The 12,358-nt window shown below is 39.5% G+C and overlaps 1 protein-coding gene across 15 annotated transcripts in view; it reads right to left on the minus strand.

Annotated features, from left to right (window-relative positions):
- Positions 1-2,245: 2,245 nt before the first annotated feature.
- The window catches only part of FER (FER tyrosine kinase), a 443,173-nt gene continuing 433,060 nt past the window's right edge, over positions 2,246-12,358 (minus strand). For all 15 annotated transcript variants that reach the window (XM_074995257.1, XM_074995259.1, XM_074995252.1 and 12 more), the window contains 2 exons: positions 8,867-8,989; positions 2,246-5,958 (listed from right to left, as the gene is read on the minus strand). In XM_074995257.1, the coding sequence (XP_074851358.1) occupies positions 5,813-5,958; positions 8,867-8,989 (269 nt within the window). In that variant the 3' untranslated portion in view covers positions 2,246-5,812. The remainder of the gene's footprint in view (positions 5,959-8,866; positions 8,990-12,358) is intronic.

Here is a 12,358-nt window from a genome sequence, read left to right on the forward strand (position 1 = left end):
CATAGTTTAACCTATATTTTTGTCATTCCTTATAGTTTAAGTGAAGCAAAGATACAAGAAATATTTCTGTGGCAGATGTGGGCCTGAACAAGAATTTCCATACCAGATGCACAGAATTATAGAAACCTAGGCCTGGAAGGGAACTCAGAAGGGCATTGAGACCAGCCCCTTGCCCAAAACAGGGCCAACCCTAAGTAAGTCATCCCAGCCAGGACTTTGTCAAGCTGGGACTTAAAAGCCTCTAGGGATGGACATTCCACCGCCACTCTAGGTAACACAGTCCAGTGCTTCACTACCTTTCTGGTGAAACAGTTTTTCCTAATATCCAACCTCCCACTCTGTAACTTGAGACCACTGCTCCTTGCTCTGCCATCTATCACTACTGAGAACAGCCTCTCTCTAGCTTCTTTTGAGCCCCACCTCAAAAATGTCAAGGCTGCTATGAAATCACCCCTCACACTTCTCTTCTGCAACCTAAATAAGTCCAAATCCCTCAGCCTCTCCTTGTAGGTAACATGCTCCAGCCCCTTAATCATTTGGGTGCCCTCCACTGGACCAAATTGAGCCAAGTTGCTATATCCTAGGTCTTAAACATTCTGCTAGAATATCCTTTCTTTAATGAAGACTGTCGGACTGCATCTAAACTTGCATTTCTCTTTTAAAAGAGGTACGTAAATGAGGTAAATCAGATTTACATATGATGCCTCAGTTGCGCATTTTTCTTTCGAAAGAGCTTCTTTTGAAGGAAGAAAAGCAGTGTAGATGTGGCTTTTTTAAACCCCCATCTTCGAAAGAACACTTCTTCCCATAAAAAAAAGGTATGTGCAAATGAGGTGTCAGATATGTAAATCTGTACCTACCTCACTTGCATGCCTCTTTTGAAAGAGGAATACAAGTGTAGATGCAGCCTTAGAGATTTAAAGACGAAAAATCCAGCTCTCTTTCTACAACGTTATTCAGTTTCCAAGGACGTTGAATTTAATTTCTCTCCTGCAGCAGGGAATATAAGTATTGTCTGAATATGAAGAGGGCAGGTGCCCACATCCCATTGGTGAGGGGATGGGATGGACATATAATCTGCACCCTATATTGCCCTGTTATGCCCCAAGAGCAATCTTGGCTAAGTCAGTCAGAATGGTTCCAAGGACTGCCACTACAGCATGAGTTCTCTGTACTCCATCAGAACAGTTAGCAGCTATGTGTACTGATTATCACAAAATGATGTTAAAAAAACTCCATGTACTGTAGGAATGTGATGAATCAGAATATGTGACCTCTTTATTTCAATGTTAAACTTTCCTATTTACCTAATCGGTAATAACAATAACACGAGTGTGTAATGATGCAAACTTTTTCAGTGTTAATGAATATGGTAAGAGGATCCTTCCTCTTTACTCCACCTGTCTCTCTCTCTCGATTCTTTATATAGCATGCTATTAGGGCTCAGGATGTCCAGCTAATCACCAGCAATAATGTCAGATTAAGACCCCTTAAAACCACAGGGCTAATTTGCCTGGTACCTTTATTTACACTAGCCTTTCTCCTTGGAATAGTTCCAAGGTACTGCTCTGCCAAGGGGAGTGCTAACGTGGAGCTCTCTGTTGTCTGACTGTGCCCAGAGCTGGTGCAGAACAGATAGGAATGCTGGCAGCCAGTCTAATTAGCTCTCCCACCATTGCCACCACTTGTTGGCCATCTCGGAATAAAAGGACAGTATAGAGCAGGGAAAGCATCACATGCTGTTAGCACAGCGTAATTCATGTGAAAAAGGAGAAAGCAAGCAGCGAGAGGCCGAAACTTGAACTCCAGATCCAAACAACTCCAAGCTTTAGATCCAGCTAGAAATGTTCTGGCTGAGGCCCTTTTCTCTAACTTTGAGGGGGGGAGGCAAAGCCCATTCTTACCAAGATTTTTGATTAATAGCATTACAGTAGAAAATGACAATGTATATAACTTTACACTGTGTAGCTGCAGCATTTGAATAAGCAGAAAGTTCATTATAAACAAACCCGGGTGAGGGAGAAATACGCACAGCAACTTAATGTTTCCTTACACCTGCCTTCTGCCCCCAAAAGTCTGAGATTTATTTTGTAAACAGCACTGTTCGGATGCTGTACTTCCTGACACAGACCACCTACAATGTGTATTAAGCCACTGACACTGTAGAACGGAGGCATTTCTTTTAAGAAGTACAAAATGCACATCACAATCTGAAACAAACACAAAATGACTCGTTACTAAATGCTGTTGTTTACTTTTTAATCTTAGATTAAAAAATCTAAGAATTTTGTGAAATGAAGACCGTACAAAAACACTACACAGCTGCGGAGGGCACATGGCTGTCTTGTTTTTAAGCATGCTATTTCTCAATATTGCACTTTCTATAAAACCATGAACTCTATACATTTCAGACTCTTAATAACCAGGATGATAATTTCAAAACTAAAGGTTAAGGCTAGTTGTAAATGCCCAGGTTTCACTGTAAACAACTAAAACTGCACCTGCACACTAGTTATTGGCTTTCACTGAGCTTTAAAATAATCTTTTAAACAAGTTAAATGAAATAAGACAGTAGCACTTTTAATTCCTTTAGAATGCCTTGAAAAAAAGGAAAATATTGGGAAACAGTTGGAGAAATCTCTCTAAACTCCATCTCATATTATATACTTAGATGTTTTGATTTTTAGGCTACTGTTAAGTGTTATAAGACAGGAGTATTTCCTGAATAAATAACCATGTGAACATTTCCAAAGTCCATTAGAACCCTCTAAGATGGGGCACTGCAGATGTAGTCCATTTAAATTTACTGAATTTCCAAAGGAGGACACTGGTAATTTTGCTGCATCTTAAACAAAATGCACAAAACACAAACTAGCCAACAGCTGGTTAATTTTAACCCTTTGTTCATTTAAAAGACTTTGAGACTACAGAGATTGTAGATAACTGCAGCTTTGATTCCTGAATGCTATATGTGCTTTCCATTCATTAAATTGCAGGGGGGTTTCTTTGTAGTCTCCCCCGCTGTAAACTGGCAAAGTTAAGAAAAGTAATTACAGACATGTATCTGGTAGTGACTTAACTTTCTAAAGAACATAATCCCAATAATTACATGTGACAGATGGGACAAATAAATTATGCCACAAACACATCTGAATTAGTGGCGAGAAAACAGTTTGCACAAGTTTTTGTGAAAAACCACATATGCCAAATTTATTCTGTATCAATGAACTCATCCTGACAGTCTCCCAAAGGGTTATTAATCATGAATTGAATTCCTGTCTGCTTTAGGACAAAGAACACAACGTACTCTAGATGCTGCAGGTGTCCCATGTTTTAAAAAGCCTTTTCAATTTAAACAGCAGTATATGAATTGCAAATGTTAACTGCTTAGATAAGTGAAAAATGAATACAGTTTTTATCCTTTTACATCTGTACATAAAAATCAGACTCATCTGTCCCATTAAGCAAATTAAGAGAGAGAGAACTGTTCTGTTTTCTTAGGGAAAGGTGGATATATGCAGTCCTTTACTAAATGATAGTGTCTTTCATTTATTTACTAATGAAGTTTGTTAATCTAAGTAAAAGTGAATACACTCTTGTCCTTACTCTTAGCCCTTTTCTCTTAGTGAATGGATAGAAGATGGCCTGCAGCTGGGTGATCTGGGACCTGGATTCTTCTCAGAGTTATCATTCTACATTTCTGGCATTTTCATGCAATTTTCTTCCAACAAACAGGTCAGCTCACTAAGGCATGCTCTTCATATCAATGCTTAGTGGAACAAACAATGTGTTGAGATAAGTATCTTTGAACCAAATGTGAGCTCAGTGATAATTTAATGTGCTCAGTATTTTATGTAAATAAATTATAAAGGGATGACATTTTCCTTTATTTTCAGTTTTTACTCCATATTGCCCATGTTTGTTTTCTTTGCCCCCCAGCATGCTAACACAAATTCACCTACAGTGTAAAAGTGTTCTCAGCATGTTGCTTCGCTGTTTTTACGCTAAATATAATAGACACTGGTTAAAACTCTTAGCCTACAAATACTTCCATCACACACATCCCTTTCACTACTACTACAATATACTTTAAAGAGCAGATTTTTTGCTTTGAATTGGAAGAGTCACCATAATAGAAAGAAAATGTAATGCAGCCACAAAAAGGGATATAGGACCAGTAAAAGTCTCAAATTCTGTTTTGTTTTCATTTCTCTGTTTGGTCACTTGGTCTGGCAGTTAACTTCTTGTTAACACAGTTTGATAATTATTAGAGATTAGGCCTACTTCAAAACCACAGGTTTCTCAAACTTTGATCTTGTATCATCACTTTTTTCTGAAGTCACAGGCCCCTATGGTAATCACGAACTCTTATCAGGGCCTTTTGTAGAAATAGGTCCAAGCTACCAACTATTTGTGCCTTTTCCTCTACAGACTGATTAACTTTTATTGTTATTATAGAAATACAGTCTTTATATCAACCTTTTCCTCCTTGACAGTGGAGGAGCCTGCTTTTGAAGCTGAGAACAAATCTAAAGACAACCAATGAAATAGTTCTATAGAATACATTTCTATACCTCGTTCAGCCTCCCAGAGGTTTAAAACAGGTAACATTTCTTTCTGTAATTAATTGAGATGTAGCCATTTTCTTTGGGACGGTATGCATGGAAGTATTTTTTTTTAAACATGTCCTTTTACAACACAAACAACATACAAAAAGGGAATATCAATTCTTTGACATGGGGGGGGGGGGGAACAGTTCAGAAACATACCAAAGAAGGTCCAAAATCCAACTGAGCAGTTCACTTTCTCTTACTCCACTTAAAATCTGTGCTACAAGTCAGCTTCATTGCATGCCACTCTCACTCTCAAACTTGCTTCCTGTGGACCACTTCTCTACATGTGTATATTCCAAAACCAAGTGTTTTCTTCTTCTGCCTGTATTTTGAAAGGCAGATAATTTGGAGTATTTCTTGACAGACACATACCACACAAGACGGGACGTTGGCTGGTTAGATAAAGGCTAGCCCGTCAAAGGAAATATATACATATTGATTCCTGATAAGCTGCTGCTTTTTCCTTGAAAAATTATGTAATGTCCAAAGCTGAACATATTTCCTATAATGGAGGCAACTGTAAGATATCTACGAAGGCTTTGTAAATCACGTGTATATTATTATGCAAAAAAATTCATGGACTCCGTTGTCTAAAAAGAATATATAAACATCCAGAACCTTTACCAACATTTGTTCTTAAAGCAACCTATCATTTTAAAATTTCAGTTGCAGAAATTATTTGAAAATATAAAATTCCTAATTGAAGTACTATTTGAAAATTGTGGTCCTCACATTTAAGGTCTTCAGAAACGTAACACAGTCACCCTGTTTCAGTGATACTGAAGTTGACATCTACAACTGGGATAGCAAATTAAGACTGCAGCATAAAGTAGAAAAACTTTTAGAAAAAAGCTAGCCTATCAAAGGAGATTTATGCGTATTGATTCCTGACAAACTGCTGCTTTTTAGCAGTTAATCACTGTAAAATAGGAGTCAAATCTACAGTATGTGATGTTCTATTTACAAGCATCCTAAATGATGGTATTAATGTGACTGTATTTATAACATGTGGCAGAATCATCTTTTTTAATGTATGCTTAGACATGTTCCAATCGTGTGCACGTGTGTGCATACACACATATATAAAAAGTAACCCTGGAAGAATATTGCAGATAATGTAGGATAACAAATAGTGTGTGAGGGAAAATATTACTTGGTTAAAAAACAGAGTTCTGTAGGTTGAGTTTGTCACTATGTTATCACGAAGTCACTTTCTTTTTGACTGAAGATAGTTCTTTCTGAATCTCGCTGAATTTTGGTCGGTTCTCTGGTTTGTAGTCCCAGCACCTCTGCATTATTTTATATATTTCCTCTGGGCACTTTTGAGGTGCTGGCATTCGATATCCTGACATGCAAAGATAAAAAGGGAAAAAGTTTAGCATGCCAAAGGAATACAAATTGACCAAATGTTTAAAAATGAAAAATAATAAAGAACCATAATTAGAAAAGAATGAGCACAGTTCCTTGAGGTCATGACATATGAAATTTTAACAGGTCAGATTTATGCATCTCCGAGGCATAAATTAGATTTTCACACTTTGCTAAGGTGCTTGACGGGCAAATTAAACTCTGCTAAGATGGGGAAGGGTAAATTGTTGGTTTGCTCCTCCTGCATCTTAGGCCTACAATCTGCCCACAGATTCACACTCCCCATCCTGGAAAATGACTGGCCCCTTTTCTTCATTTCAAGTCTGTCATGAAAATCCAGCAAGGTACAGGAATGATGATAAAACACACTTATCTTAAGGTTATGTGTGGGTTTTCCTGCTACCCCTTTTCAATTTTTGAGAGTAGTTCTTTATCCTTCCATCTCTCATCCCCTTCTTTTCCTTTATTTCCATTTTGATTTCCCTTGCCTCTCCTTTTCATATTAAAGAAAAAATTCCCCTTCTCCACCCTTTCATTTATTTTGTCTTTCCTTTTCCCCAGTCTCTTGTCCCTCCTTACTCTTTGGATACAATACTCCTTTATATTTTGCAAAGCTTTTGATAGAGTCTCTCATAGCTATAGCTTTCTTGCCAGCAAGATAAAGAGGCATGGCTTGGATGAGTGGACTTAAAGGTGGATAGAAAGCTGGCTAGATTGTTAGGCTCAATAGTTAGTCATCAACAGCTTGACGTCTAGTTGGCAACTGGTGTCAAATGGAGTGTTCTGAGACAAGTCCTACAGCCGCTTTTATTCAAAACCTTCAAGAATGAGCTGCATGATGGGATGGATTACAACTTCAGCAAGTTTGCAGATGCCGCTAAGATGGAGGGAAAGGTAGATCTGCTGGAGGGTAGAGATAGGGTCCAGACTGACCTAGATGAATTGGAGGATTGGACCAAAAGAAATCTGAGGTTCGACATAGTCAAGTGCAGAGTCCAGCACGTAGGACAAAAGAATCCTGCGTATTGCTACAGTCTGGGGACTGACTGTCTAAGCAGCAGTTCTGCAGAGAGCCCTGAGGATTCTTGGGGATGAGAAGCTGGATAAGAGTCAACAGTGTGCCCTTGTTGTCAACTAGAGCATTAGTTGAAGTATTGCCAGCAGATTGAGGGAAGTTATTATTCCCATCCGTTTGGCACTGGTAAGGCCACATCTGGAGTATTGCATCCAGTTTTGGATCACGCAGTACAGAAAAGATGAAGACAAATTGTGGAGGGTTCAGCAGAGGGTAATGAAAATGACTAGGGGGCTAGGAGCATTACTTAGGACGCAAGGCTGAGAGAACTGGTCTTATTTAGTCTGCAGAAGAATAGTGTGGATTTGATAGCAGCCTTGAACCACCAGAAAGTGGGGAAGGTCCAAAGAGGATGGATTTAGGCTGTTCTCATTGGTGACAGATGACCAAATAAGAAACAGTCGTTTCAAGGCACAGGGGGTGGGTGGGGAGATCTAGACTGGATATTAGGAAAAACTATTTCACTAGGAAGGTGGTGAAGCCCTGGGATGTATTTCCCTGGGAGGTGGCACAATCTCCATCCTCAGAGATTTTTAAATCAGGGCTTGTCAAAGAAATGGCAACGATGATTTATTTGCAGTTGGTCCTGTTCTGAGCAAGGGGTTGGACTAAGTGACCTACTGAAATCTCTTCCATCTCTTTTCTTCTAGGATATGCTGATCCCACATCTCCTCCTCAGTTCAATTGTTGTCTAAAGTCAACAGCTACTGACACATGAGGCACAAAAGAGCAACCCTGGTTCTAGCTTTGTTACACACACTAGATAAAACAATAAATTTTACAAATGTAAAGCCACATACAATCTATTATATATATGACCCTCACTGCTGTTGACATACGTTATGGGCACAGATGGGGGAAGGACAGTGTGATGGATATGTCACCATGGAAGATGAACAAGGAATGCCCTCTACTTTTGATTAATTTGTGAAAGTAAAGCTGGGATTCACTACTTAAGCCAAATGAAATGGAGCTGTACAATACTTTTGTTCTAAAATTTTGCTCCAAGCTTTAAGAAAAGAAAGTGCAGAAAAAATATTGTTTTTTGCATTTGCAGCAGCTTGGGATGTTAGCACTGAGTGTAGGAGAAGTTTACTTGAAAGATCATCTTCTGATCTAACCTTTGAGGTGCCCAAACCATACCATTAACCATAACCTTTATGTTCTCCTTCCACACACCTTCCTTCATAAAGCCCTATTCATGGTACCTCAACCTTTTGCTCACTCAATCCATTATACAGGTTGGAACTCCATGGTCTGGCACACCTGGGACTTAACCACTCCTGAATGAGGGAGTTTGCTAGAGCAAGGACGGTCAATTCTGGCCCATCAGCCCCTGGCACAGTTCTGCTCCTAGCTGCCAGTCCCCTAGCTACCAGCCCAGCTCTTCTCAGCTGGGCTCCCACCTGCTGGACCAGCTCTTCCCCTGACTGGTGGACACCACCCTGCTCTCAGACACTCTGGTTGCAGGGCTCTCTGGACATCATCATCTGTGATCCAGTAGGACCAGAGTGTTTCAAACCTGTACTTGTATCTCCTCATCCTTCAAGTTCCCAATCTCCTTCCCAGAAGCCTTATTATAAACCCTAATTTTCTTCACAGGAAGCTCTTAGCAAGTGATATGAAGAAAATCAGACCACTTATGGATTTAAATGACATTAGCTGAAGTTGCTTGATCATATTGTTAGCCACTTCCTATTTGCACACTGTCTACTTAGTTTGTAAGGTGTTAAGCTCAGAGACTTTGTTTCCTACAGATCTATGATATATCTCTTTAACGTGGCTGCACTTCACAAATAATAATACTCACCTTTCTCCACTTGTTCCCGTGCTTGTTGGTTGGTCATTCCAGGGTATGGACATACTCCCAGACTGAAGGTTTCCCAAAGAAGGATCCCAAAGCTCCATACATCACTCTCAGAAGTGTATCTCCCTGAGGAAGGAGACATAATGGCTTATACAACAACTGAAAGAATATTTCTGAGATGACCTGTATGCTGCCCTGAAGGAATGGCAAGAAAGACTTTTTTTTTTATATAAATAAGAGAATGATAGCACGTTCCCTGTAACATTGACAAGATGAGATTAAATCATTATAACTGAACACCAGGGACTGAGGCACGTAAGTGCATCTTTAGACATAATCAACATTCACCAAACTACTGCTCAGCTGCCACCTAACACTGTAAAGCCCTTGTACACCTAAGATACCTGAGGTCAAGGCACTCACCTGGGAGACTCAAATTTGAATCTCTGCTCTACCTGATTTTAGAACAGGAATTTGAACCCCCCTTTTCCCAGGTGCGTGCCCTAACCTCTGTGTTAGAGTTCAGGTAGGTTGGGCTTTAACATTTTGTTTTTTGTGAGAAAGGGCTGACTCGGGTTCCGGGCCTATCCCCAGGAGCAGGTTTCCTACTGAGACACTTGCCTCATTCCAGCCCATCAGTCCTGATGCCTAAGGCCCACATCAAAGGGGTGTGAGACACCTCTGTGCACCTTTGAGGATCTGGGCCCTATGTCCTCCTGGCTACGTCTACACTAGGCAAAAAATTCAAAATGACCATGCAAATGGCCATTTCGAAGTTTACTAACAAAGCGCTGAAATACACCTTCAGTGCCTCATTAGAATGCGGGCGGCCGTGGCACTTCGAAATTGACGCGGCTCGTCCAGACGGGGCTCCTTTTTGAAAGGACCCCGGCTACTTCGAAGTCCTCTTATTCCTATCTGCTCATAGGATAGGAAAGGAGCCCTGGCTGGGTGAGCTGCGTTAATTTCAAAGTGCCACTGCCGCCCCCATTCTAATGAGGTGCTGAATATGTATTTCAGTGCTTTGTTAGTAAACTTCGAAATGGCCATTTGCATGGTCATTTCAAAGTTTTTGCCTAGTGTTGACATGGCCCCTGTCTTTCATTCCTGACTAGCTTAGCTACTTCCCCACTACGTGTGCTCACCTCTGAGGAGAATCTTTCTTTGGCACCTAACTCAAACTAGAGTTTAGACAATGCAGAAGGAGCCTGACACCTAGCTCATGGCTGAGAATTACACTGGACACCAGGGCTCTGAAACACTGGGTGTTGCAATACTTTTAGTCCCTTTATGAATTCTGCCCTTCAAGACAGTAGCTCACCATGGTAGATACAGGGCATAACTCTCTTTCCAGGTTGGAACTTTCTAAGGATATATTTGCACAGCAGCTGGAGGGGTGATTCCCAGCTCAGATAGACATACATTGCTAGCACTGCTTAAGTGAGCATGCTAAAAATAACAGTGTGGCTGTGGCCACATAGGAGGTGCCTGAGTACATCACCCTCATAAGTATTTTTAACAGGGTAGCTCAAGCAGGTCTTTCATCTGCTTAACTGGGGCTTACACCTCTCAACTACTGTACTGATGTACCTCTGAAGCCAGCTTAATGAAGTGAGATGAAATATAGGGGCTCTGAAAATACCATCTTAAACAGTACATTAGCTTCTATGCTTTCAAAAGCATACCTGTCCTTTCAGTATTTAGAAAACTAACTCTGAGTATATAATTGCAAGCCTATACCAATGACAGAATCCACTTAGCACATCTTTGCTTCAGTTCTCTGTTTTAAAATACATTTCTCCTTCGTGTATCTTCTGCCCCATTTCCAACACTGCCACATTGCCAGTGTCATGCTGCTGGTGTTTGAGTGCTAAATATTCAACTAATCATTTTAAATCCAGAATATTTTTCCCCCAGCCTAAATGAAGTACATATAAATGATAACGACAGTTGGGGCTATCTGACGTCAGAAAGCTCATTTTGCACTTAAACTAAATATCATTTCCAGCTGTGTTGAATTAGCTTGCCTGCTTCAGAGATAGTAATTATGGACATTCACTGTGCTGCTGGTGGTAAGATTAGTTTTCTTGTCTGTATATCAACTCTCTTCAGAGTTTGGCATCCAGTAATTTAACACTTTTCATTAAAGTCATTCAGTGGATACAAGTTAAAAGTAATTAGTTTCTTAAGAAAGCACAAGTTATGCAGAGTCAATTACCTTTCTCAGTGTGATAATAGCTGGGCAGAGAAAGGGCATGCTGTTTATACATACAATTATTTATTAGCATTGTAAAGAACTGAAGATATTGCAGTGAAAGATCACATTAAACAAATATACGCATTTTACTCTTTAAGTGCAGTTAACTGAAAGCACGTTTTGGACAAAATATATAAAATGTTGTTAGACATTTTCAAAAGTAATTTTCAAAGTGCTGAAAAGTTTTTTTAGGTACGCAACACCAAATACAAACAACAGGGCAGAATTCCTCATCTTATTGAAGTGAATAGCAAAACATGCCTTGATTTCACCAGGCTTGGGATTTCACTTTAGGAGACTCAATACCATAATCTGAAGATAACACTAGGAAAATGTATTCCTAAATTTGGGTTTTGGTGTCTACATTCTATAATGTGTATTAGCTGATAATATACCATTTTTTAGTCGTGTGAATACTTCTACTTACAACCTACTTTTATGTTAAAATAGTAACTTTACCCTACAAACCATTACTGTCCATCTTCCTATGTATAGTGAAAATGGAATAAACTAATATATATTAAAGACATATTCGAGATAGTGGATAATTCTCACTGGTGTTCTCTGTGATACAACAACACACGTGTAATAGTTTTTAGAATGAGCACAAGTGTCTGGCATGTAATTTCCATATCAATGGCAAATAATAAATAGTACCTTTGTAAATGCACATTTGAACCCCAATCAGCAAGTGAGGAAATATTCTTCACATAGGCTTGTAACCAGGAATGCTTCTCCCTTTCCCCAGGCCTGTAAAAGCAACTCTGCAGCTCAGGGTTGTCGTAGTATTGGCCTGAGCTGTGGAACACGCACTTTGATAGCATGAAAGTGAATTAATTTTGCCAAAAGTTAATTTTGCTAAAACCTGAGTCACTCCCCTATTCACTGAGGGACTGATATTCAGAGGTGTTAGGCCCACAACTGCATTCAGTGAAATTTGTTGTTTGTTAGCACGACTGTATTTCATTCCTTTCTTGTTTGACAAGTCTCTGCAAATTCATTCCCTCATAATCTCCTATTTTTCCCTAGCAATGCTCCACCAGAAAACAAGAGTCACTGCAGTATTTTTTATGGTGCTTAACTGTGATTTCTCATTTTTTTAAACCTATTTCTTATTTGTCCATTTATGGTTATGGTTGTATTACTCAGGAAACCTGTTTTTTTTCCTTTTTTTCAGCTAGTGTAGCAATGTCTTTATATTTTACAACCTATTTAATTGTAAACACTAATTGAACTAA

The sequence above is a fragment of the Carettochelys insculpta genome, chromosome 5 (genome assembly GCF_033958435.1).
Source record: "Carettochelys insculpta isolate YL-2023 chromosome 5, ASM3395843v1, whole genome shotgun sequence".
NCBI classification, from domain to species: domain Eukaryota; kingdom Metazoa; phylum Chordata; order Testudines; family Carettochelyidae; genus Carettochelys; species Carettochelys insculpta.